This window comes from Metarhizium acridum, assembly GCF_019434415.1.
Source record: "Metarhizium acridum strain ARSEF 324 chromosome Unknown scaffold_31, whole genome shotgun sequence".
In the NCBI taxonomy this organism is placed as follows: Eukaryota; Fungi; Ascomycota; class Sordariomycetes; order Hypocreales; family Clavicipitaceae; genus Metarhizium; species Metarhizium acridum.
Window position 1 is genome coordinate 2,420,519 of NW_027094018.1, and position 25,148 is coordinate 2,445,666.

Sequence of the window (25,148 nt, forward strand, 5' to 3'; positions counted from 1 at the left end):
GCATGTATTACAAAGGGAGAACGTCAAAGAGAGTGTGTGTATGATGGGAGTGGGCCAAAACCAGAGTGAGCGAGCGAGTGAGTAACCTTACGCCCACATGTTTACCAAGTAATAATTGGATGCAACTACTCCGTCAATCGATTGTAAAGCCCAAGAGACTGGAGTCGATCGGTATCGAGAATAAAAAGGCATTGTGGACCCGTTCTTGGTCCGGTATTCTATATATTGGGAAGCAGTTTGACGATTACAAGGCCAAAGCGGGATGGACGGGGATGGGTAGACTGTTTTGGCAAGGCAGGCTTTGCCAAAGAAAGAAAAAAAAAACGCACCGAGAATGCCGCCCGGAGGTTCTTGGTATACAATAACTACCCTGACCTTGCTGGTGGATGCTGGCAAAGAACGCCCATCAGTACAGAAAAGGCACTTTCGCGCCTTGCATAAGAACTCAATCATGTACAGTACATCCGTACTTGCATGGAAGTAGCCATGTTGCCATGTCCCAACTTCTCCGTAGATCGGCTCTGCCAGAACGCCGAGCACTTGGAGGCCAGAATAGAACAAGCAATCCACCCTTTTCAGCTAAGAAACGGCCCATCAGACACCCGAAAGTATATTTGCGATACTCCGTACGGAGAACATGGATCAAAGAACAGGGAGACCCTTGCTGGCCGCTTGCTGGCCACACGCACTGGTGTGTCGTGCGAATTGCTAAGAAGAGGAGACAGCCTGCTTCAAAGACAAAGCTCATCCGAACCAATTATCCCCGTCATGTAGGGCAAATTGTCCGAGCGCTGGGGCTCTTCTGCCTGTGCACATTGGATCTGTGACGCCAGGTTGCAAGAGCTGGACTTGACAGCCCTCGTATAATCAAAAAGACGATGATGGCGTGCACACACAAGTTTAAGACGGAGTTATCGCTAAGAGTGTGACGGATATGAACTGTGAGCTGAACCCAGGAGAACCAACCAACCCACCGGAGTGAAACGAGCCCAGGAACCGACAAGTCTGTCCGGGGGTTACACCAATCTTGACGTGCGACCGGCTTTGGGCCAGCCGCAAACGCAAGACGGCACAGAACGCTACAGTTGGGCGCCCACCAGTCGACAGGCATGGGTTCTGGCGCGCTTGTACGGAGAATTGCTTTTGCTGTTTCTACGACTCATGCCAGTCGAGTCGGCACATGCCGAGAATGTATCGGAATCAGGCCCGCCCGGTTTCCGTGGGGTGGTTGTGAAAATAATAATAGTCCGACACGTATTATGGCGGCGGTGTACAATACTAGCAACGCAGTGTGAGGAAAGGAACATGACCAGAAGAATGTTTGGACTAAGAGAATTGCCGTCTCCGCTGATAGATGACGCCAAGGTCCCCCCCAGACGCCTTGCGGGCAATGCAAGTCATGCCATTGGGGGCGTCGCTTGCTGTCTCGCGGCAGGTCTTGGTTCGCACGAAGCGCGATATGCAGGATACCTGCAGGACGATTCTCTGGCGAGTCGACCCCCGGCCAATAGAAAGAATGAGACTGAGTAAGTGCCATGCATAGGCAATCATGGGATGCACATGTAGGCATGACCGGTAGAACAAGCCACGCGACGGATCCTGTAGTAGGTGCGGCGGTAGTTGTGAGTTCTGAGTTGTGAACCGCAGCCGGAGCACGAGATAAGCACCAGCATGAACCTGAACATCAGCTTGAGCCTGAGATTGAGCCTGGGGGCATGAGGTTGCCTGATCAAGTGGAAAAGTTGGTCATACCAAGTGCTTGCAAGCCGTCTTCAGCGTCGACGCTGATTTGTTGATGCCAACCCAGGGCTTGCCTCGTGGTGCATAAAGATTCCGAAGTTGTGCAATAGGCATACGCTTGAGCGACATAAACACAGGGACGGAGGGAGAGAGGCAGAGGGTCCGTCGCTTCGAGGCAACAGTTGGGCTTGAGTGACACGGTAGTGATATATACAGTGTGTTGCTGGCCGGACCAGGCGAGATATCATCATCACGACATAAAACTTGCGCAGGTTCTATCGTGATGTGACGAAATGACGAGGGACAAGATGAAAACATCTACCTAGACACCTGCCCAGATTCCCTACAGACTAGTGTGACAGGCCAATAGGAGTTGGGCAAAAGAGAGCCTTGCGTCAATTAATATGTAACTTACCTTGTCAACTGAATAAATGGCAAGTGCAGGTTATTGAGGCTGTGCATGTCTACAGTTGCTGTCCAGAGAGGAAGGCGACACCAGGCAAGTTGCCATTTGGCCACGTTAGCGCAGATGGCAGCAACCAGAACCAGTCGCTAGTTGCCAGTTGGCCGCCGTCCTTCAATGATCCATGATTGATCCCGGATCTCCTTCTCGTCCAAGCCTGGGTCAAAACCACGTTCTCCGCTTCAAAAGGCTTTACAACACTACTACTGTCACTGCAAGCTACTGTTGCCGTACTATACTTTCGCCCTAACTTTGCAGGACAATACAGTACAATGCATTATCAGTACCATGTTCCGGCATCCATGTCCGCCCTCGGCCCCGGTTTCCAGTCCGTCTCCTCTTTGAAGAAACGCTACAAAGCAAACAGCAAAACACATGGGGATTGGTTGCTACCTAGGTGCAAGGTAGGTACCTAGGCTCTCCGCATGTAGCCTTCCAAACGCAGAACAAAACGCGGAACAAGCAATACACCCCCGACTAATTCGCTATCGACTGTCAGAGTTCAACTGTGCATTTTTTCGAAGTCACATGGTCTTTGTTCATTTCAAGAATTACGGGGATGGGTGACAATCGTTGAAAAAGAATCAGGAAACCTTGATACGGTAATCTTCGCCACGCCATACCAATGAGAGCAAGACTAGCGATAGGTCGGTCAGCGTTTAGCCATCTGGTCCCTAGTGTTCTGTCTGCCTACTGCCGAAATTTCAGCCCACGCCGTGTCAGGTCGCGCATTGAGGGACTTGTCCTGCCGTACCTGTCCCGTAAGGACGCTTGGCCCCATGTTTCATGGTTGTGTCGCCAGGACCCCCCCGTCACTATCAAACGACTTACATACACTGGTGACATGGGACCAGGATTAGAACGACACCGGGCTAACGTTGTCTTTGATCTCAGCGTCGAGGAGGGTGTCGGCGTCGCTGGCCAACTGGCCAGCTGGTAGCGGCTGGACTCGTCGGTGACCCTTGCCTCCCAGCGTCTAACTGGTTTTACTCGGACCAGACTGAAATTTCAGCGCGCTGTCATGCTGTCATCTGGCATCTCACGTACACGCGGCGGCAGTGAGTTGTCTCGGGCCATATTAAGTTTAACTGGTTCCATGTCTCAGGCCCTTTAAAGTATAGAGGAGGGAGGCATTCCGCCCGACTTTTTCTAACCCGGAGGCTCTGAAATAACAGTGATAAATAGTAATTACAAAAAGGCCGTTTCCACAAACCAATCGTCTAACGCATGCTATAGCTCAGTTCAGCCCAGTCCTTGGTAAGGAGAAAGGGCAACCGGGATCCCGTTTAGAATAACATTCCCGGGCGTTTACGTCGCAGCTGCCGTGTCAACTCTTTAGACAAATTGTAACCATCATCTTCTACATTCGGCATGTGGAGCGGCTGTTCCTGGGCCGCGTGCACGGAACAGGAGGAGACTCTCTCTGGGTCGACGGAAGTGACAGCGCATACTGCCGCGTCTACATAACATGTGGAATTGGCCGCCAATGTCGAAAACTGCATCACTGTCTTACATCTGCTTCGTTTGGCGGACTAACAACTCACCCGACTGGGTGATTCCGGCCCTCTTTCATCCTTAATTACGGGATGTGCCCACGAGCATGATCTTGCAGTTCTTCGTGTACACACACCTGTTGTGGAATGACATAACCTCAGACCATTCATCAGCTAATTCAATACCTACCTAGGTACTACGACCGCATCCAGCGCCCAAAGCTGCGGTACGTGCTCGGTACAATACAGATACCCTGCAATCTTGATCGATCTGGTAGTAGAAATAGGGCATGTCGACCCTCCCGGCAGTTCTGGTGCAAATTGAGCCACGCCTAAAACAGACGGCTGCGTTTGGGTACCCCTAGCAGCATTGCAGATGTATCCCTGCGAAGATCCAGCCACGCGCAGGCGGCTCAAGCCTCCGGGTATGTGCCAAGAACGATGTTGATGTTCCGTCATCATTGTCCGAACTGCAAAAAGTTATCATGGTTTCATCCCAACTCACTGCGGAACACCAAACCTGACGACGCTGAGCACGCACCGCTTTTGCCCAGTGCCCCAACAGAATATTCTCCACCGCCTGGGAGTTAAAGACGACACGAGTGTCTATGTAGGTATGCCGGACAACTTGGCGATGGAATGAGCGAATGAGAGGAGGAGGATGAGATGACAGACTGGACTGTCAGTAGACTCAGTACTCCGTATAGTGTTCCAACTGTAGTCATTTGTCAACTAACCCTCGTTCCAACAACAGGTCAAGTGCGACTGTCTCCACGTGAGCAAGTTTATAGACAAAGGAACAGCATCGGCAGTGGCTTTTCGACCGCTTTCAGGCCATGTAACTGTTCTTGACTACGAATACAAAACACGAATAACCCTTTGCCCAACTGTATACTTTAGCCTCGACTATCATAGTTTTCTTTTTGCCTCGCTATTCTCATCTAAAAAAAAAAAAAAACCTACGTACTATTACTAATCTAGGTCTCTATCGTCAGGTGGTCCCGACCACTGCTCAAAAAAGTGGCTCGTGCTGCCGTGGGATTCAAGTCGACCTAACTTATCCTTGACACACCCACCCAAGACCACCAGCCAAGGTCCTCTAATCTCCCGGGTCGAAAAAGCTTCCCATTCCCGTTTTTCGTTTTCAGACCCAGGGTTGTATCGATCTGCAACGCAACACAGCCTAGACGCAACGTGCCGGTAGGCCCGAATTGACGCAATAAGGAGATTTTTGTTATGTTGCCCAACTTCGGCATATCCAACGAGGTTGCCACAACCGTCTTCGGGGAGTATCAAATCTCGTCTTGAGCAGTGCTGTGCATGGCAGTCTGGCAGACACCCCAAGATAATTACGTGAGGATGATTCATCCTTGTGAGAGCTGTACCAGCAAGGAGAGTGTCGATCTTCATGCAAATGCTCTGTGCACTAGCCGTTACTCTGATCACGCTTTAGTCTCTGCCCAGCGATTCTCCATTACCCCGGCTGCTCAGATCGATTTAACCTTAGGCAATGTGGAAGACAAAAATACGGTGGCAACAGTCGGTGAGATGTTTCAGGCGGCATCGGCGGCCTAAGAGCAGGGATGTCTATTCGTCCTTGAACGAACCGAGCACCTTCTTCCCTTCCCTTCTGATCCCTCGACGTCCAAAGAGAATTTTGCGAACCAGAAGACCTTTCAAGCTCCAGTTCGGCCCTTGATTCAACCGGGAATGCTTATCCACGAACGAATACGGGCGACATTCATTGGCTAGAATGGTGTGTAGTGGCTACTATAGGTTGGCTCCTGAAGTCGTATGATAGTGCCAGGCCTGGCTTTGTTGCCGCGCCTAAGCGTTCATCCGAACGGCCAGCACTCGCCTGGCTCGACGAATATCAGACAAATAGGAGCCGCTCGTACACCCCTATCCTTGCCGGCTGTTGTATCTGCATGGGGATAGTTCAACCAAGAAGGCTAGACCACAATGATGCTGATGCTCACCAGACCATGTCAGCGGGTTGCTCTGAAGGAACGATGCCAGGGCCTTTAACACCCCTTTTGTCAAAGTGCTAGCCCTCGCGGGTAAATCCAACACCTAAAGGGCCCATGTTCGATCGAGAACATATGCCGTTTCAAGCCACCTTGACCAAAATTGACAACGTTGTTGATGAGTGAATGACGCCGACAGTTACCCGCCACAGCCGAATGTCACAGTGACGGTTTGAAAGCTTGTCTGTTTTATTCACCTGACGTATGCACACACTCGTAGAATGATTTTAAAAATGTCCCACTTTTCGCGGCCATTTGTTTCCAACATAGGTTGAAGAAGCGACCAAAAACTCAACGTGCTCGCTACTGTTTCAGAGTTGGGCAGAGCGACGCCCCTGGCAAATGTTGAGGCTCCCGAGGTCCACAATCATGTGTATGGACGTGCAACATGTGTACATGTTCTTTTTTTAGACTTGGCTCACGATGTGTTTAAATGACACTTGTCTCGGGTTCGCAAGAAATGACTTGTTATTGACAAAACGTTCAGTCCTGCCCGTGTTGGGTGAGGTCGCTCTGCGGCTTTGCTGTCGCGAGGAGACAGGTCGGGGGATGTGCCTAGTTGCGTCAGATCCAATATACGCTGTGCCTGTGATACGGACGTCATGCACCTATGCGTCGGAGAATTATCGTGGAGCTTGACGCATGTTTGGTGATTGTTTTGATGGGGGTTCACAGTGTTGAGGTGTAACGGCGGCTTTGTGAGAGGCCTTTTCAGTGTCCTCCTCTTGGTGGACATAGGATGTCCATGGCCGGGGTTGCGTAGGGGGCGTACCACTGTCTTGCCTCTTGAGACATGTGGTAGCAGTGTGATAAATACTATGTTCAGCTGTTTCGGAATGTAGGGTAGGCAAACCCCGTGGTGCGAGCAAGCTTACTTTGACTCGAGTTGGCATCAACAAAACTTGGTTAATGACGATGACCATTTATGCAGTCCGAGGACATTATTGATTGTTACATGGGGCTGAATGGTTACAACACATAGGAAAGCGATGAGACGAAGAGGGTTGGATCGACTTTTACACAGGCGAATTCATCCGCATGCTGCTACTGTCCGTTGCGGTTCTTCAGAGTCGTCACATATGGCCGTCATTCAGTTGTGTGTCTTTTGGTCAACTTGAACCAATGCTTGGCTTTTTGTTTATCTCACTTCCTTAAATCAAGTCATCTAGTGACTTGTCCGCATCTTTTTGTATCAATTCCTTCATTCCCTGCATCATTATCAGATTCTCATCTTTCAGCCATGGCACACTACGCTTCTTCACTTACTTCTGGCATAATTGGGTTTCCCTCCTTGTCCGTCACATACCGAAAGGGCATTTGCGTGCTCTCGTGGGCATTGAATTTTAGCTCTGGAAAGTCGACATATGGGACTTTTTCCAGGGCAACTTGTTCTCGTTAGCACAATTGGCACATGAGTGTTTGGACCGACAGGGACGTACTGCCATCCTGAACAACCAAGCGAGTCACCCGTACAGCCGTATCCGTGGTCATCTGCTTTGGCCCCAATCTTCGCCCTTCAAATCCCTTCCTCCTCAGCTCCGAGGTTCGATCTACATCCATTAGCACTGCTTGATCCTCCCACTTGTTGTTCTAGCACCAACCTCTTGGCGGGTCATCACCTATTCAGTTATTTAGTCTCAAGATTCACCTCGGCGATGTTGGAGCATGCATACCCAAGATACCACCGAACAAAAACGCATCAAACGTCTCCCCGTCCTCAGGAGATAGATCCTTTACCGCTGCGGGATCTAACAGACACACTTTGGCCTTGTTGTCCGCGTACAGCTCCTCGACACCACGGTGCTCTGGCTTGAATGCGGGGATGCTGTTCAATGCTGCGGGGACTTTGAATTCAGTAGGTAGACTGGAAAGGAGGAAGTTGCCGTTGGTTTCTTGGGTTTCTTTGGCGATGGCGATGTACTCTAGCTCAGACCAGGGGCCGAGCTCGGGGTCGAGATGCTCGACGATGAAGGTTTTGCCCACCATTTTGGTGGGGTAAGGATTTTTTTTTCTTTAAGCCGGGCGTCTCGTTAATGGGAGTCTCGTTTTTTGGAGACGTACTTTTTCAGTGATATTACGGTTGTGGCGATGTGAATAGGCTGAGGCTGAGGCTGGTTGGAGGTGCGTTCTTGAGACGGGCAGCCTGTATGCGGGTTGGGAAAATTCGAGGTGTGAGGCCGATTGGATATCTGGAATGCGGGACGCGGTGGGCCTGGTGGGCGCGGAGGTTGCTTTTCAGAGCGACATGGGACGAGGTGAAGAAGTGTACAAAGTGACTGATTCTGCAGCTAAATCAGTTCTTTGTTCGAAATTAGGTTATGATAAGAAATTGGTTAATGCTGAAGAGGGGAAACCCGCTTCTGGCCGTTGGGCGTCCATTTTGCCTTTGCCGTCTTCAAGAGATGGTCAATGAGGCACTAGTGTTATTGTCAAGGTGTTTAGCCAGCAGCCACGCCGACCAAATTGGTACTAGCTCAAGTGCCGATTGGCAGATCAGGGGGTCCGGGTCTGAATCCGCCAGCACCGCCTCCGTCTGAGGTTCAAACTTCTTGCTGACGGCATCACGGGCCTCAACTTCCTACGAGCCACATCGCCTCTTCCTCCGTGAGACGGTGATGATGACAGACCCATCTCTCTTGTATCATTGAACATTCCACTGTCTTATTTTCGGCATCACTTTCGAATTTGTATTTCATGACTTAGCATCGCTAAGACCGACCGCTCTTTTTGCTCCTGCCGCTGGCGTCCGCATCCCCTGGCTCGTGAGCAGCCATCATCCTTTGGCATCTCGTCGTCATGGCTCCGCGGTTCTCTTGGTCCTTCGCCACATCATGGCATGCGCTCGCGATCCTGGCACTCTGGCCGGTTTCAACCCTGGCCGGCGATAAGTCTGCTGCCGACTACTACGTCCGTGAGCTGCCCGGACTTCCCAAGGATTCTCCTCCGATCAAGATGCATGCAGGGTGAGTCATCCCATCAGCGTCCCTCGGCGATGTTACGAACTGGGCCTCTTGTTAGAGGAATCTTGGAAAAAAGAAGACTAACGCTAGTTGGCAATCGTTTTTAGTCACATCGAGGTCACTCCTGAAACCAATGGCAACTTGTTTTTCTGGCACTTTCAAAACAACCACATTGCGAACCGGCAACGAACTGTCGTATGGCTCAACGGTGGGCCAGGATGTAGTTCCGAGGATGGCGCCTTGATGGAGGTTGGGCCCTACAGAGTCACAAAGGACAACGCTTTGACCCTGAATAATGGTACCTGGAATGAATTTGCAAATTTGCTCTTTGTCGATAATCCAGTCGGCACAGGCTTCAGTTATGTCGACACGAATAGCTACATTCATGGGTTGAATGCCATGGCAACTCAGTTTATTACGTTTTTGGAAAAGTTTTTTGCGCTCTTTCCAGAATACGAGTCAGATGATGTAAGTATATTTCGCGAAATGCGTTTTGCTGTCGCTGCCCCGCTGACTTGCCGAACAGCTCTACTTCGCTGGAGAGTCGTACGCCGGACAGCATATTCCCTATATTGCGAAAGCCATCCTCGATCGTAACAAGCTGAAATCTCGCGCCGAAACGTGGAAACTCAGCGGTCTACTTATTGGCAATGGCTGGATCTCCCCCCAAGACCAATCCAGCGCGTACCTCAAATTCAGTCTTGAAAAAGGCCTGATTGAAAAGGGGTCAGATAACGCCCAGCAGCTCCAACATATGCAAAGAATTTGCGACAAGGAGATGTCCATCAACCCTGGACACGTTGACTATCCCGAGTGTGAGTCGATTCTGAATAAAATTCTCGAACTTACCAGGGAGGGCTCTGGTGACCAGGCGTGCATCAATATGTACGATGTCCGACTCCGTGACTCGGCTCCTTCCTGCGGCATGAATTGGCCTCCGGATTTGAAGTATGTCGGGCCTTATTTGCGACAGCCTCAGGTCATTAGTGCGTTGAATCTCGATAAGCAACGGAACACTGGCTGGCAGGAGTGTAATAGCATGGTCAACGCCAACTTCAGGAACCAGAACGCGACAGCCTCCATCTCGCTACTCCCCGATATTCTGAAAGAGGTCCCTATTCTTCTCTTCTCCGGAGCCGAGGACCTTATTTGCAATCACGTCGGTACAGAGGAGCTGATTAGTAATTTGGCATGGAATGAAGGCAAGGGTTTCGAGGTTACTCCAGGTAACTGGGCTCCCAGGAGGCAATGGACCTTTGAGGGCGAGGTTGCCGGCTTTTGGCAGGAGGCTCGTAACCTCACCTATGTTCTCTTTCATAACGCGTCACACATGGTCCCCTTTGACTACCCACGACGCTCACGAGATATGCTGGACCGCTTCATGAAGGTCGACATCAGCAGTATTGGCGGCCAGCCGTCGGACAGTCGGATCGATGGCGAGAAGGGCCCAGATACCTCTGTCGGCGGAGCTAAGAACAACACCCAACAACATGAAGAAGAGACAAAGCAGAAGCTCAATGAAGCCAAGTGGCATGCCTACCAGCGATCTGGTGAGGTCGTACTGGTGATTGTCATCATTGCTGCTTCGGTATGGGGCTACTTCGTCTGGCGCCAACGACGCAAGGGTGCAGCATACTCTGCTTTGCAAAACGACGAGGCCGCTGGCCAGTCGAGGACTGGTCTGGCAGCTTTCCATGACCGTCAGAGTGATCGTGACTTGGAAGCCGCTGCATTCGACGAGACAACCGTCGACAACATCCCCCTGCAAGAGTCGATTGGTCGCGGGGAGAGCAAATATAGCATTGGAGACGACAGTGACGAGGAAGAGGAGGGGACCACCAAGACGTGACACCTGGATAAGAGTAACCAGCCATCTTTATTCATACATGGTGCGTCGTGTCCGTAGCATAGCTCTGCATCAAGAGCGGACGAAAAACAAGGCGTTCTGGTGTCTCATTTTGTATATGATGTACGATAATGTGTAGCGCAAATAAGGCATGCTACCATGCGAACATACGTCAAAGGTATTCACAACGTGTACTTTACCATCCGTGGCGAATTGCCCTCCGTATCCAACAACTTCCATGGATGAATTGGACACATATACGGTACAAGATGCTAAACAAACACAGTCCTACCTTTTTCTGGCTTGACATCCTACTCTACCATAGGGTCTTCAAAGAAGCTGGCCGAAGGACATGTCGAAAAGTCCAAGTTGACACTTGCGGCTTTCTAGATTGCACCTGCTTGGGCACAAGCAGTTGTCAGAATGCGGCTGCCAGGTGTCAGGCACCCGACGAACCGCCGCTTCCTTATTTATTTTGCTCGCACGCCCACCTTCCTGTGTATTTCTCCTTTCTCCTTCATTAGGCCGCAACACTTCGTAGCTTGTTAAAAATCACTCTGGCATCGCAGTGTGCGTTATCGACTAGACGCAACTCTCTCCTCTCCCTCTCGCACGCTTCGACTGACATTCTACCTAAAGCCGCTTTTGAGCCTCCTACACGTTTTTCTCTTTATTTAGCCTTCAAGACACGTTGACCTGCTTTCTCAACTTCGTCTCGACTACAGGATTCGTTAGACTTCTCGTTTTAGATCTCGATTGTGCCACGAATCTATCCAGCCAGTCCGTATCATTCCTTATCAAAATGGGAGACTGGGGAAATTCTGGTGACAACTGGGGATCAGCTGGAGGCAATGATTCAGGATGGAATCAGCCTCAAGTTAAATGCGGTGCTTGTAGCCAGGAAGGGTGAGTAGCGTGCTACCAAATTAGGTATCAGGCGACTGACAACGTTTCAAAGCCACGAGGAGCCGAACTGCCCCAACCAGCATACGGAAGCTGGCAATGATGACGCCAACAACAAGTGTTTCAACTGCGGCGAGACTGGGTAAGTGCCCGTGTAATTATTCCCTCAAAGCTATAGGTTTGTAGAGCTAACATGACCGAAGCCACCGAGCTGCCGATTGCCCGACTCCTCGGGACACCGCTTGCCGCTATTGCAAGAAGGAGGGGCATATGATTCGGGACTGCCCAGACAAGCCGCCCATGGTGTGTGACAACTGCGGCCAGGAAGGTACAGGTTCAATCAACAAATGTTAGTACGAAACGCTACTAATCATGGATTGCAGGCCACGTGCGGAAGAACTGTGAGAACGCGCGGGTCATCAACAGAGATCATGTTGCCGATGTTTCTCCCGAGGAAGCTCTCTCCAAGCTCAAAACTGCTTGCTCCGAGCGAGATGTCGACGATGCGAAAGAAGCGGTTCAGGAGTACGTCAAAGCCGTCGGAGGTGACACCACCTACCGCCAGCTGCAGTCTCTGTTTATTGATGAAGGCATCAATCTTTGGCTCATTGCTTCTGAGCGTCAACTCGTGAACGTCTTCACCAATATGAACCTTCAAGGCCATACTGGAAAGAAGTACTCAGTCTCCTACAGGTTCTCGGAGAAACCCGAACGCCCTCGCGAGGCTGAACTGTTCCCAAAGAGCCGTGAGGAACTCTTGGAGAGGCTTGATGATGCTGGTGAGGTGGTCGACACCGGTCTTCGGAAGTGCCAAAACTGTGGTGAATTAGGGCACTCCAGCAAGTTCTGTACTCAGGAGAAGGTCGAGAAGAAAGCCCAGCCTGCTATTTCGTGCAGCAACTGCGGCGACGAGGGCCATCGTATTCGGGACTGTAAGTTTTGTAGCTCTTTTTGAATCTATGATACTCACAGTTGTTGAAAGGCCCCGAACCACGAGTGGACAAGTTTGCATGCCGAAACTGCGGGTAGGTGATTCTCCTCCCTATGTTTCCTGTGGATTCTGCGCACCAGTACTGACTGCTCCAGAAAATCTGGCCACAGGGCTTCTGATTGTGAAGAGCCCCCCAATTTGGAAAATATGGAGTGTCGAAAATGTGGCGAAAGTAAGTCACGTTCACAGATGATTCATGGAGTATTTCTAATTCAGTTCAGAGGGCCACATGGGTAAAGATTGCCCACAGGGAGGTAGTCGAGCCTGTCGCAACTGTGGCCAGGAAGGTCACATAGCCAAAGACTGCGATCAGCCGCGTAACATGGACAATGTTACCTGCCGTAACTGCGAAAAGACTGGGCATTTCAGCAGGGACTGCCCTGAGCCAAAAGATTGTACGTGCCTCCGGCTTCCCTTCTTTGATCCATACTAATGTTATACAGGGAGCAAGGTGCAGTGTTCAAACTGCCAGAAGTTCGGACATACCAAAGTTCGCTGCAAGGAACCACTTGTTGCCGATGATGATGGCGGTTTCCCTGATGCAGCTGAAAATCCTAATGGCGTTGCAGCCGATTCCGCTTGGCCAAGTGGCGATGGAGGTGGCCAGTCCGGTGAGCTCACTGCCGAGAATTGCGGATGGTAATCTCCGGGTGCAATATGAACCATACATCTTGGGAACTTCAGAGGTTTATATGTTCTTTATAGTTCTGGCCTCTTTGTCTTCACAACACATTCGAGATTCCGCGGCATGGTCCTCGGGTCATGATTCGTTACCGTATGCAGGTTGCTCTGCCCAAAACAGGATCTACGGCTTGAATTTTGGTCCGAAGGCAATCCCAACCGAGGCTAAATATGCGGCCTTACTAGTTTAGCTGAACTGAGTTGCCATAGTCTATGTTATTTTTCCACTATGGCGATATATTATGCTTCGTACTGTGTCATATGGTGCTCCTAGTCTGTAACACGCTATTGGCCAGGAGTTGCGATCCCGTCCCCGCTCAAAGCCGAGGTAAGGTCATCAAGACCTTGTCGGCTTGTCGGCCTGGCAATGATCCAAACGACCATAACGCTTATAACGTTGTTAAGATTCCCAGTTATCAAGGCGGCTGCATGCAGTAGCAAACGCATCTCTTTGCCAGGTAAATTCGTGGATTGACACCAAAAATGGCTTCCGAGAACATCATTCTCTATCATTACTCTTACTCTCCATACGCTCGAAGAGTCGCATGGTATCTCACCCTTCGCGGGATACCCTACGCACAATGTGTAAGTTCTTGGACCGAAAATTCCAGCATCCGACTCCGACACTGACTACACCAAAGGCTCAACCGCCTACCATGCCTCGCCCAGACGTGGCACGCCTCGGAATTGGATACAGACGTATCCCCATCCTCTCCATCGGCAGAGACGTCTACCTAGATACCCGTCTACAGCTCATCAAGCTTGAAAACATGGACACTTGTCTCCCCCGCCTCGGAACGAGCCAGCCCGACCAGCGGGCCGTCGAGCGTCTCCTCTCAACGCTGATGACAGATGCCGGCGTGTTCGGCTGGGCCGCCTCCCTGCTTCCCAGCGACCTGCCCCTCCTCAAGAACCCAGCCTTCCAAAGGGACAGGGCCGAGTTCTTTGGCACGCAGCCTCGGCCTGACCCCAAGCACGTCGCGCTCCGCGAGGTGGCCTCCGTGTTCAAACTCCTCGAGACGACCCTCCTCGCCGACGGGAGGGACTGGATCCTCAAGACCCCGGCTCCCGGCCTCGCTGACATTGAGGCCGCGTGGCCGCTGCACTGGCTGGCCGGGATACCGGGCGCTTTGCCAAAGGACAGGTTCGGGCCGCAGGTGTACCCCAAGGTCTACGCGTGGATCCGGCGCTTCGACGAGGCTATCGGGCAGGCGAGGAACAAGGCGGGCAAGCCGAGGACTGTGAGCGGCGAGGAGGCGGAGAAGTTGATTCTGGGCTCGGAGTATCACGAAGGGGAGGGGCCCGTGGACGAGGGGGACCCGGAGGTGGTGAAGCTGGGGCTGAGGAAGGGGGATGAGATTACGGTTGGGCCGACTGATTTTGGGGCTACGAGGAGGGATGTTGGTCGGCTTGTCAGCTTGGCCGGCGACGAGGTTGTGTATGAGACGAGGGCCGAGGGCGAGGGGAAGCAGGAGGTGAGGGTTCATGCGCCGAGGCATGGGTTTAGGATTCAGAAGGGGAGGGAGGCTGGCGCGAAACTGTGATCTTCTTTACTCGGATTCCATTTTTGGTTACTTGGCCTCTGTCGTGTTGCTGGGATGATTGTATGTTCAGGAATCTGGGACTAAGCAAGATGTTTGATGTGGTGTGGAGGAGGCGCGTGCTTGTGGGTTATACATGGCATCGCATTACCCCGTGATTCTGTTTGTGGTTTTGTTCACCGATTTTTTTTTTTATTTCACTCGACCTATCCAAAGGTTCGTGCAAGCACTACGTCAGGAAGGGTCCCAATGAATTTCATACTCAAACCAGAATCGTAATGCACTGCGTCATACACTATGTAGACACGCATCAGCAGCTAAAAAAATAAACAATCTGCTAGTTTTGCTTCATCCAGGGGGGCTTTGTTTGTGTAACTGAGGAACAAGTTATTAACTTTTTCTATTAATCATATGACCGATAGATTGATTAACTCATTATTTAACTTTAAATGGCATTCTATGCTACAGACCTAGTGTACCTCTTCTGAAATCTCTAATATGAAACGAACGGTACTAGGTCGCCAGCCTAAATCTCTTCTACTACATGTATAAGCCCCCAGGAACCGAAACAAAATCTGGACTCGTTGCTTTGTTTTGATGAGGTTATGTCGCATATGTGCCGTGGTATCAGCCTACGGGTGGGCATTGTGAAATCCGGAATCTTGGCGATTGAGTAAAAAACTTCAAGGCCCTGTTTCCACGGCATTCACTAAAATGTTGGCATTTCCTTTCGGGGATTGCGCGCTACCGAGTACAAAACTGTGATTCAGAAGATTGGCGGGCAAAAAGGCATCAGTCTCGAAACTCTGGGGAAAGCGCGCCTTTGCCGGGATGGTTGCACACCAGTGACGTAACTATATCACGCTCGAGGAATTGGTGAGAATGCACAAAAATGTGACTGAGCTTGCTCACCGTTATCTTAGCTGAGGCTTGAAGAAGACGCGGATCAGCATGCCATTCATTGAACAAGTACCTATGGCTCAGCAAACCTTCTTGACAAGTTTCACTCTGTTTACCAAGACGAAGCATGAGCCCAATGCGTGGACGAGTCGACGCCAGGCATGGGAGCTGACGTCATCCGGTCCTCATAGCGCGACATGATGGGGAGGAGACGAGGACAACGGGACCTGTAGCTCCATGTGCACAGTGCGTGCACAGTGCACGGGCAAAGGTGGGTCTTGCGGTTGTTGCTTCCACTGTGCCGACACTGAACCGGTATCTGGTCGAGACACCATTCAGCAGTCGAATACAGCAAGTTGCCCTGTCGCTCAATGCAGAAATATTTCTGTTGTCGCTCCGTCAATGATTATTTCTGCATGGCTTGTACAAGGCTTGCTTGCGGTGTCGTCCAGCCAAGCTGCGTGCTGTCCACCGTGCATAACACACCGCCTGCATGTGAGGAAACACGAGCAAACGAGGTACGGAGACAACTACCCAAGGCCGACCGCACGGCTGGAGAGAGTACTATACTAACTCGCTGCAGGGAGCTGCGGCAGGGCATTATACATCGGCCAGTCTCAGTTCACAAACGACAGATGGGGTGGATGGCGGTGGATGACTCGCGGTGATTGGCGCAGTTGCTCTGCAACAGATATGGCGGTTGCCTTATTTGTATGACGATTTGAACCAGAGTCTGCAAGAAGGAGGCGATACTGAGGCAGATGAGGCGAATGAGGCTCGACCAGCACGCCACCTGTAACTTTTGTTCTAGATTCAGGGGACTGCGGTTAATTAGCACTTGGGATGTATTTTCGTGGAGTTGATCCGGTCGACTTACCACTGTTGACTGGTAGCTGCTGAGGACCGAGCAGATAGCCAAGTCGAAACTGATGGAAGGACTGTGAGATTGATTCGGGCGGGCTAACGATAAGTCAAATATCTATAGTCGCGGAGCAATAGGCTGCGTCTTCAAAGTTCCGTGATAAATGATCTGCGCTGGGAATAAAAAAACTATGTCGACCCCCGACAGAACAAGAGGAAGGCCCTCGGCCAGGCCAGTCTCTCGGGTCGGTGGGCAGAGTTGACTTGGTTGCTTTGCTTGGTTTGTCAGTTCTCAATAAAACATCGACGGCCGACTCCCATAAAAGGGAGGGTCGAGTGAACTATCGCCAACTGCAACTCCAGCTCGTGCATGGCGTTGACAAGGTAGGGATGGGATGGGATGGGGTACAAGGTGTTCTAACCACTCCATCAGGGTCTGTCTGGCCCGAAGCCCGTGGTGCCACCACAATCCCTCAGCCCACCATGTGGACAACTGGACATTCTCTCCTCCGATGGTAAGTGTACCCAAGTAGCATGTAATATGGTGGTATGTACTCCTTAGAAACACGCCATCCATGTGTTGTGGAGTCCATGGACACAACCCGGGATTATAAGTGGACGTCTTGATGGATGGCAGAAATTGTTGCTGCTGGGCAGATCGTCATGAGATACTCCGTATGCGACATGCGCCTCTGTGCCGACTACACTTGTGTGAAGCCATTTCTCGTTTTGGGCAGCATGTCGTGCCAGGCCGTGACGACGAGCGTGGTGATGATGCCGTGCTAAAATCCTCTTAGTACTCAACTCTAATTTGTTCGTGTTCGGTTTTCCCCCCTCCTCTCTTCTGGGGTCATCTGGAAAAGGTGCTCCGTTTCGCGTGTGAAATGGCGGACAATACGCAAACGGTACATCGTCCTCAGGTGTGGGCGGTCACTATTGGTACTCCGTACACCATTGCTGGATGAAGGCTGAAATACATCCTGATTCCCTTCAGTATTGGAGCTGGAGGTCTTTGTCCGTCGGGTTGATTTAAGAATTGCCACCCACGGTATGCATGCTGCATGCGCGTGTTCGTTATTTGGTTGCCAATTTGGTCTTTGCCCGAGTTGGCTCCTTCCCCAGGTTAGATTGGGTCGTGAAGACGGCGAGCTCCCTCTCTATTACTCCGTACGGCGTATCGAGTACAGTCTCTGACGCAGGCGCTCCCCCAATTTGAATGATACAAAGTGAAGTGAGGTGATGCATCCATCCACGGTTATCTTGGTCTGGCGGTTTCTGCCTGTTCTGCAAGAATGTGCACGATTGCACGACGGCGATTTATAGGCGCATCGGCCGATTCGACGTGTCGATAAGTGGGAAGCAGCACTGATCAGTCGAGTCTGATTCGAAGGTCTCTGCCCGACATTTCTCGAGTTCCCGCACAGTGTCAGTTGCTGAGAAATCAGAATTATGCCAGCCAGTCATGCAGAGGGCAGGGTCTACGGCCGTTGCTCCTGCCCTGTTGCCTTTTGGCTCTTGCCCCGGCTGCCCCCCAAGATTGGACCCGCCCTGCTTGACCATTCTGGACGAGTTGGACGTTCACAGTGCGAGCACGGAGCACTGGTCTGGCAGAGTATGGCTGCCGGTTGCCAGCTGCCAGCTGCCAGTGCCAGCGCCAGCCAAGCCGGCACACAATAGAGCCTTTTCCTAGACACCCCCGGCGCCGCATTCGCTTTTTTTCCTGCGCCTTCTTTTTCGTTGCTTCCTCACAACGTCATCTCTGACGTCTTTCCTTCCCCAAACTCAGCCTGAGCCCCTTCACGATCCTCGTCTCGTTCGAGCCGCTCGTCGCAATCCCACACAACAGCACGCCGCAGTCCGCTTGCAAAGCAACGGGCTCCCGACACACACTTTATTTTTTTTAATCCAGTGCTTGGCAGGGCGCAGCTTGTTTGGGTTGGAAACCACCTGGTCGTGCCGACGCCAACGCGGTGGTGCAGAGACTTTTGCCCTGGCTGCCAGTCTGTCTCCTTGCTAGTCTGTTGGCAACCAACCCCCAGCTTCATCTTGCGGGTGTAAATCTTCGCCCACTCCAGAAAGGCGCCGCTCTGGACTTGCGACGCTGCAAGATTCCACAGCTCAGGGCTCCCACCACAAACGCCTCTGACATCTGTTGCTGTCTTCTGACCTCACTAGCCCTCTTTTTTTTTTTTTTCGTTTCTTCCATCTACCTCGCCGCTGTCCGCTCACTACCCCACCCGTATCCAGCCATTGCCTCGCCCCAAATATAATACATCATACATCATAGTGTCATCATGGGGACTTCTCCTGGTACCGAGTCGAAGTCCCCCAAATTGTCCAACAACAAGACATTACGACAAGGTGAGCCACGTCGAATTGTTCCTTCTCAGGCTTCTGAATTTCGTCCCTTTTTACACAGCTACCATTGCCACGCAATCTACCGTTCTGTTATCCGGTATTGCATTGTGTGCTTCTCCACCTGTCGTCATTTTCGCCTCAGTCGCAGCCCACCTCCTTTGCTTGAGCTTCAATCCACTGTGCAAGTTCGTTATCCAACCACTCGTCGTCGTTCGCATCGTTGCTCACACGCGTTTCTCATTGTAGATACAGCCTCCGACTCCAAGATCGACCCCGCCGCCGTGAAGCCGGATGGTGCGTCTAATGCGGAAACTGCTAAACCTCTCGCACCACCACCCCGACCCGGACAACAACCACAAGGCAATAATACCCCCGACTACTTCTCTGGCCAAGTCGGCGGATCTCTCAGCCTGGAGCCCAATCCGTTCGAGCAGTCTTTCGGGGGTGGTGGTGGCCCAGAGACTCCGGGAGGCACGAAGCTTCCTTCTGTCGCTGCCTTGACCTCGCCATCTTCACTTCTGCCAGTCGGAAATAATACGCCGTTCAACTGGGGAGGAGGTTCGCTGCGCACCGGTCCATTGAGTCCTGCAATGTTGTCGGGACCGGCCAACGATTATTTCAGTGACGCGCATCACTTGCGAGGCGGATTTCCAACGCCAAACGAGTCCTCGTTGAGGTCAGGACTTACACCTGGAGGCAGCGGGTCCATGTTCCCGGCTCCAAGCCCCAACTCTCAAGCACTCTTCGCACAGCTTGCCAGTGGAGGCGCGACTCCAAGCACGATAGACTTTCATCGAACTGCCATGAGCGCGGCTGCCGCCAAGCGCGAGCAAGGACAGCCTCAAACACAATCGCAACAAGTGACATCACAACCAGCAGACATGCCAAACGGTGCGACGCCCACTGTTAAAGCAGAGCCGAAACAGGCATCCGGGCCTTTCGATCCTCACGACAACGATGCCGCCAACGGCCTCTTCATGCTTGCGCAAGGCGCGCAAACCAGAAACGGGAACCAATCATCACAATTCTCTACATCTAGTGCGCCCAGTCACGCTCATCCTGCGCCAGCACCTGCTCAGAACTCCAACACATCGCCCCAAATGTCGACCGGAAATGCTGCGTCAAGAGGTGCCAGCGAAGGCACCAATGGGTCGGAAGAGGCGGAACAAACCAAGCCTGCGGCCAAAGGAAAGGGTAAGAAAGCCACGGCTGCTAGTAACGGCAGAAGGAAAGCCGATGATACGCCAGCCAAAGCCCCTCCCAACAAAAAGTCCAAGGGCAACGCTGGTGCAGCTAACGGGATGTCACCTGAGGTATCGGACGAGGAGGAGGATGACATGGGAGACGATCCCAGTTCCAAGACAAAAATGACGGATGAAGAAAAGCGCAAGAACTTTCTCGAGCGTAATCGGTAGGTTGCTTCTTCCCTTACCACATGATGTAAACTCTATCCTGATGTGATATGTTAGTGTTGCTGCCCTCAAGTGTCGGCAGAGGAAAAAACAGTGGCTCGCCAATCTACAGAACAAAGTCGAAATGTACAGCAGCGAGAATGATGCGCTTACAGCTCAAATCACCCAACTAAGAGAAGAAGTTGTGAACCTAAAGACTTTATTATTGGCACACAAAGACTGTCCAGTGACCCAGCAGCAGGGCTTACACGGTACTTTTATGTCTGGGGTTGTTGAACCTTTCAACGCCCAGATGAACCCTTACGGAATGGCCGGCCCAATGTCCAACCAGCAAGTCATGGCTGGTCAAAGCATGCAGCGCCGATTCTCATAGAACGGGGAGGCGGGTTTTTGAATTAGCGGACAGACCATGTGTCGACATGATCAGGAGGCGGAGACAGTTGATCCAGCTTCTTCTTTCTTCCACATATGGGATCTTCCGCGTGTCGTTGTGATGAGAGAGAGAATGGCATGGACTCCGAGGCCTCAAGCAAGCCCTCCCTACCTGTGCAGCCTCGCGCCGCATCGGTTGACCGTGCAGGGCCGGAGAGGCATTTGTACAAATTTTGGTCATTGTGCAATTGAGCTGTACAACAGTATGATGAAGATTCATATGGTCTGTTTGGGATATTGGGCAAGTAAAGAAAATGACGACTCTTGGAGTCGAGCCTCTTTTCATTTTACGGGCTGCGGGACATGACGTTTGGTTCCCCATGAACAGAATGGGTACGCTGTCTGGCTCCGTTACGCACTTATTTATGTATATTCTGCGGAGCACACGTACATCAAAAGGTGTTTAATAGGGCGAGTTCTGATTTTGCTGGAGGCGTTGCGGAGGAACCGGTACTCGTGTGGACAGCACTCTTGCGGACAAGGTTCTTAGGGTTGATTGGCTTGTTTTAGTGTATTACAAGGTAGCTGTAGGCAACATGATGCTACGATTTGAGCTATATCATGGAATGAATCGACAGACTTGGCAGTTTGACGATGCATAGCGACTATCCAATGGATGAATCCGGCCAACGGGTTTACTGGATGGTGTTGGTAGTACTTGCAAGATGCATCACTCCGGTCCACAGAGCTTGTATGCCCGCTGCGTACCTAGTAGCTAATACAATGGGATGCTTATAGCTCTGCCGTTTAAAACTCTTGAAACGCTGAAGAGCCGCAAAACCTTGTAGTTGACCATGGAGAGACATGGAACCAAACTGCATGTGTTGTGTCTGGTGAGACTTGCCTGTCCAATCACGGAGACTGGTAAGTTAGGATAGCCTGTAGTGGTGGGGGGGTGCGAGCTGGCCTGAAAGGGTTTAGCGGGACTGTTGAGGTTCCCTCACCACCTTCTTGGGAGGGTAAACAACATGAGCCAAGTTCTCTCCCGGACGGACTATCGCCATTCCCGCGCCTGCGGTTGCTCTCTTGCGAACATCACTTCCCCTGTGTAGTTAAAACGCTAAAAGCGCCAATCAAGCGGCACAGGCGACACCAAGGGATTTTTACGGCGCTGGCTACTGAGCCCAACGCGACGCATTTGACGCGACTGTTACTGGGCAAAGGTCACCAACCACGCGCGACGACCCCAGCTGGGTGGCTAACCACCACCGCAACCAGCGACCAACATTGGTATTTTTGCAGCCTTCTTTGCTTCCAACAACATATACTCCATGAAATCGCCCAATTAGCCATCCATGACGACTCTCGTGGCGACTCAACGGGCGCTAGAACATCTTAGCATGAGCAACCAGCAAGAGCGCCGACGGAGCAAGCGTCCAGCCGGTAGGTTTTATCACAGAAGCGGGAGCGTATGGGGGATACTGAATGATGTAAATGCTGACATTGGACATAGGCGCGGCTGAATTTGAACGGGACGATGATTTCCAGTTTGTGCGAAAGTCTAAAAGGTCGAAGACGGAAGAGTCCTCGGGGAGCAAAACGACAGGCGGCGGGCGGATAACGGCAGAGCAAGTCGTGAAAGAACCCACAACCACAGCATATAAGGCCACTACTCCATCAACATCAACATCGGCGACACCGGGTACACGGAGATCCTCGCGGCGGAGACAGGTTGCCGACGCATCTCATGAAGATGAGCCTCAGACGAACAGGAGACCAACGAGGACGAGCACTGGGGCTGTTACAGCCGGGGCGGATGATAACGCTGAGGGCATGATATTACGCGGCACGTTAAAGGCAACGAGCCCGAACAGAGAAAAGGCATCGAAGCCAAGACGATGGGAGCCTTCGCCAACTCCGCGGCGGCCAACTGAGTCCAAGATTGCGCTTCCCATGAGTGATACCCCAATTATTAATCGAAACAAAGAGATGCGCAAAAAGGGCGGAAAGGGGAATAGACGGAGCAGTTTAGGGTCCCGCGGCCGGAGAGCCAGTTCACTGATAGAGAGCGGGCAAACAGCAATACCGCATCGCGATGTGAATACGGCCGAATTCTACAAGCACATTGAATCAGAGGGCTTGCTCGAACCAAAAAGGATGAAGCAATTGCTGATGTGGTGCGGCGAGCGTGCCTTGCCGAAAAAGCCGCCTCACGGGACACCGAATTCAAGCGCAATCTTGGGTGGTACGTACTGGAAATATAGCTCAACGGGTGATGAAAGACTTGCTGACTGGATATAGCCCGAGCGATTCAAGACCAAATATTAAAGGATTTCGCTCAGCGGGCCGACTTTTCAAACTGGTTCAGCAGGGACGAAGATGCGCCGAAAGAAGCGCTCATCTTGAAGCCAAATCCCCGGAATATTGAGCTAGACGAAAAACTGACGACGTTGGAGGCGAAAATCAAAATGTAGGCATCAATTGACGCTTGATCAGTATGTTAGGCATGGAATGCACGCATGCAATGCTAACCCGCCACTACTAGATTACAAGATGAAAAACAAGCCTGGCTGGCAATATGCCAACCACCGCCCGACATTCCTCCCATATTCGCCCCCTCTACGGAGGCGCCGAGAATTGAACTTCCCGACTTCAACCTCCTAGAACCTGAAGAAGTAAAAATCCGGACGTATCTTGCCGACGAAATGATTCCCTTTGCAGACATGCGCGCGAAAACAGAAGAGAGAATACGCAAAATCCAGGCCTCTCTCGAATTCGAAGTAGACCAATTAGCAGACAATGTGCACAAGTTGGAGCAAAGGGTATTGGTGGCGGGTCGACAAGCGGATCAAGTCCTTCGTTTGAGCGCGGCACGGCTCAAGGAGCGTGAGCAGCGGGAGAAGAAGAGCGCAGGGACGAGGGATTTGCCTTTGATGGAGGTGTTGAGGAGTCTGAGTAACATTCTACCCGAGGGAGGATGATGCTGGCGGACAGACGGACGGACGGACGGATGGACGGACGCAGGATGCTGTCGCTGTGTAGAAAGTATCTGGGAGGGGCCGATGACATGTCACTAACGAGTTTGATGATGCTATGATGCTACTTTTCTTGGTTCATATGGCTCATACCTGATGGGATGGGATGAGGAAAAAGCTGTTGTGGAGGAAGGAGGCTTTCTGATGTTCTTTGGTTTAATGTGAGCGCGGAGCAATGGGTAGGCTTTGGCATTGGCGCATTGTGGTTTGCTGGGTTGGGTAAATATATCATTGGTTGATACATTGTGCAATCGAGACTTGTGTGTGTGTTCGTGTTCTGGGGTGCGAGAATGTGTCGACGGTGAGAGTTTGCTTTGCTCATGGTCTGTTGAGGGGTTTTGCATCCTTGTATGCTGAGGCATGTGAAACCGCGACTACCATTTTTGACGCTTCAAGCAAGAGTCAAGTTTGATATTGGATTCGATGCTATACAAATGGCTTCCATGGCCCGCGTCCTAAAAGTACAAAATCCATCCGTCCATCAATCACACCCCCTCCCCTACGCATCATCTATTTCCCACAACCCACACCTCGCTGGTCAGCGGTCCTCCAAAGCAGGCATAAACGCCATCCCGCCGCCCTCGCCGCCATCGACGCTCTTGCTCCTCACGTGCGCCCTCAGCATCTCCAGGACCTCGCTGCCCCTCCACCGCTCGGGCACCGGTCTGTACGCGGGCCTGAAGTTGCCCACCGTCTGCGCCCACTCCCCCTTGGGCGGCTCAGACCGAATAAACGCATCCGCGTCTGCCTGCGCGCTGCCGCTGCCGCTCGCCGCCTCCACCGACGGGTTCGTCGACGTATACGAGTCCGAGGGCTCGCGCTGCGTCGCCCAGTAGTATATGTCCCAGTCGTTCTCGTCGAGCAGCGCGTCGTACTGCGCCAGGAGGCCGCCCGACATGCTGGGCAGATGGGCCTTTGCAAACGTCGAAAGGAGGAGGTCTGATTCGAGGGTTCCTCGTTTACGGGATTGGTCTTGATGGGGATTTCATTAGCTTTTATTTTTATTTTTATTTTTTTTTTTCCCATCTTGGAAGTTTGAAGAGAAAAAAAGTAATATTGGGGTGGAAGAGCGTACAGAGGAGTCGTGCGCGTTTGGTGTCGTCGTTTTCGCCGACTCGCTTGATGGGCGCGACGCGGAACTCGATGCCTTGCAGCTCGCCGACGCCTAGTTCGCCCTGGGACGGCATGGGCTCGGCTTTGGTGGACGAGTATCGCGGCGTGGTGGTGAGAAGCCGATGGGGGAGGAGCGCTGCGCGCCGCGCTGCTGCGGTTGTTACCGGCCGGATGGACCGGAGGGACGTGGCCATTTTTTTTTTTTTTGGAGTTCTTTTATCGCTTGTTCGATACTGATATGATGGAAAAGTGCTGGGTGGACGGTCGGTTCAAGTGTTAAATGTAGAGTTGGTGAGAGGTAAGAAGCCGAGAGGGAAAGCCATTGCCGAAGAGGAGAGACCGAGGTGGGCCTGTGGCGAGGCGACATCTGCGGAGAGCACTTCGTACTTTAGTGTGAAGATTTCTTACGCTATCAATTGCTTCTTGAAACCGTGCACTATCTGTGCTGCTCG

The 25,148-nt window shown here is 51.8% G+C and overlaps 10 protein-coding genes across 10 annotated transcripts; 5 read left to right on the top strand and 5 right to left on the bottom strand.

Moving 5' to 3' along the window:
• Positions 1 to 6,346: 6,346 nt before the first annotated feature.
• J3458_005623 (uncharacterized protein) lies at positions 6,347 to 6,646 on the bottom strand (the record flags this gene model as incomplete). Its single annotated transcript, XM_066118907.1, has 1 exon — positions 6,347 to 6,646. One exon carries the CDS (start codon positions 6,644 to 6,646, stop codon positions 6,347 to 6,349), a length of 300 nt encoding a protein of 99 aa, XP_065976429.1.
• A 228-nt stretch (positions 6,647 to 6,874) lies between these two features.
• SFM1_1 (SPOUT methyltransferase) lies at positions 6,875 to 7,214 on the bottom strand (the record flags this gene model as incomplete). Its single annotated transcript, XM_066118908.1, has 3 exons — positions 6,875 to 6,931; positions 6,990 to 7,108; positions 7,163 to 7,214. The coding sequence occupies 3 exons, from the start codon at positions 7,212 to 7,214 to the stop codon at positions 6,875 to 6,877; spliced, it is 228 nt and encodes a 75-aa protein (XP_065976430.1).
• A 153-nt stretch (positions 7,215 to 7,367) lies between these two features.
• J3458_005625 (uncharacterized protein) lies at positions 7,368 to 7,709 on the bottom strand (the record flags this gene model as incomplete). The annotated part of the gene is made up of 1 exon (XM_066118909.1): positions 7,368 to 7,709. The coding sequence occupies one exon, from the start codon at positions 7,707 to 7,709 to the stop codon at positions 7,368 to 7,370; it is 342 nt and encodes a 113-aa protein (XP_065976431.1).
• Positions 7,710 to 8,519: 810 nt separating this feature from the next.
• On the top strand, positions 8,520 to 10,532 carry KEX1_1 (Cell death protease; the record flags this gene model as incomplete). Its single annotated transcript, XM_007811996.2, has 3 exons — positions 8,520 to 8,686; positions 8,791 to 9,151; positions 9,210 to 10,532. 3 exons carry the CDS (start codon positions 8,520 to 8,522, stop codon positions 10,530 to 10,532), a joined length of 1,851 nt encoding a protein of 616 aa, XP_007810187.1.
• Positions 10,533 to 11,331: 799 nt separating this feature from the next.
• J3458_005627 (uncharacterized protein) lies at positions 11,332 to 13,066 on the top strand (the record flags this gene model as incomplete). Its single annotated transcript, XM_007811995.1, has 8 exons — positions 11,332 to 11,435; positions 11,488 to 11,574; positions 11,636 to 11,760; positions 11,816 to 12,364; positions 12,415 to 12,457; positions 12,519 to 12,595; positions 12,645 to 12,818; positions 12,867 to 13,066. The coding sequence occupies 8 exons, from the start codon at positions 11,332 to 11,334 to the stop codon at positions 13,064 to 13,066; spliced, it is 1,359 nt and encodes a 452-aa protein (XP_007810186.1).
• A 521-nt stretch (positions 13,067 to 13,587) lies between these two features.
• J3458_005628 (uncharacterized protein) lies at positions 13,588 to 14,648 on the top strand (the record flags this gene model as incomplete). Its single annotated transcript, XM_007811994.2, has 2 exons — positions 13,588 to 13,689; positions 13,746 to 14,648. The coding sequence occupies 2 exons, from the start codon at positions 13,588 to 13,590 to the stop codon at positions 14,646 to 14,648; spliced, it is 1,005 nt and encodes a 334-aa protein (XP_007810185.2).
• Positions 14,649 to 18,135: 3,487 nt separating this feature from the next.
• On the top strand, positions 18,136 to 21,415 carry SKO1_1 (Transcription factor). Its single transcript, XM_066118911.1, has 3 exons — positions 18,136 to 18,767; positions 19,011 to 20,175; positions 20,234 to 21,415. The coding sequence occupies exons 1-3, from the start codon at positions 18,701 to 18,703 to the stop codon at positions 20,547 to 20,549; spliced, it is 1,548 nt and encodes a 515-aa protein (XP_065976432.1). The 5' UTR covers positions 18,136 to 18,700; the 3' UTR covers positions 20,550 to 21,415.
• J3458_005629 (uncharacterized protein) lies at positions 18,152 to 18,451 on the bottom strand (the record flags this gene model as incomplete). The annotated part of the gene is made up of 1 exon (XM_066118910.1): positions 18,152 to 18,451. One exon carries the CDS (start codon positions 18,449 to 18,451, stop codon positions 18,152 to 18,154), a length of 300 nt encoding a protein of 99 aa, XP_065976433.1.
• Positions 21,416 to 21,604: 189 nt separating the features above from the next.
• J3458_005631 (uncharacterized protein) lies at positions 21,605 to 23,914 on the top strand. The gene is made up of 4 exons (XM_007811992.2): positions 21,605 to 21,991; positions 22,062 to 22,793; positions 22,850 to 23,018; positions 23,094 to 23,914. The coding sequence occupies exons 1-4, from the start codon at positions 21,904 to 21,906 to the stop codon at positions 23,527 to 23,529; spliced, it is 1,425 nt and encodes a 474-aa protein (XP_007810183.2). The 5' UTR covers positions 21,605 to 21,903; the 3' UTR covers positions 23,530 to 23,914.
• Positions 23,915 to 23,965: 51 nt separating this feature from the next.
• On the bottom strand, positions 23,966 to 25,033 carry emi5 (Succinate dehydrogenase assembly factor 2 mitochondrial). The gene is made up of 2 exons (XM_007811991.2): positions 24,659 to 25,033; positions 23,966 to 24,555 (listed from the first exon to the last, which is right to left on the bottom strand). Exons 1-2 carry the CDS (start codon positions 24,888 to 24,890, stop codon positions 24,122 to 24,124), a joined length of 666 nt encoding a protein of 221 aa, XP_007810182.1. The 5' UTR covers positions 24,891 to 25,033; the 3' UTR covers positions 23,966 to 24,121.
• Positions 25,034 to 25,148: the final 115 nt, after the last annotated feature.

Bases quoted from the DNA above. Each gene is read 5' to 3' on its own strand.
- SKO1_1 (XM_066118911.1), top strand. From the start codon at position 18,701: ATGGGGACTTCTCCTGGTACCGAGTCGAAGTCCCCCAAATTGTCCAAC. The intron at 18,768-19,010 runs GTGAGCCACGTC...TTCTCATTGTAG, and splicing joins CAACAAGACATTACGACAAG to ATACAGCCTCCGACTCCAAG. The intron at 20,176-20,233 runs GTAGGTTGCTTC...GTGATATGTTAG, and splicing joins AACTTTCTCGAGCGTAATCG to TGTTGCTGCCCTCAAGTGTC.
- J3458_005631 (XM_007811992.2), top strand. From the start codon at position 21,904: ATGACGACTCTCGTGGCGACTCAACGGGCGCTAGAACATCTTAGCATG. The intron at 22,794-22,849 runs GTACGTACTGGA...GACTGGATATAG, and splicing joins TTCAAGCGCAATCTTGGGTG to CCCGAGCGATTCAAGACCAA. The intron at 23,019-23,093 runs GTAGGCATCAAT...CGCCACTACTAG, and splicing joins TTGGAGGCGAAAATCAAAAT to ATTACAAGATGAAAAACAAG.
- emi5 (XM_007811991.2), bottom strand. From the start codon at position 24,890: ATGGCCACGTCCCTCCGGTCCATCCGGCCGGTAACAACCGCAGCAGCG. The intron at 24,556-24,658 runs GTACGCTCTTCC...ATCCCCATCAAG, and splicing joins CAAACGCGCACGACTCCTCT to ACCAATCCCGTAAACGAGGA.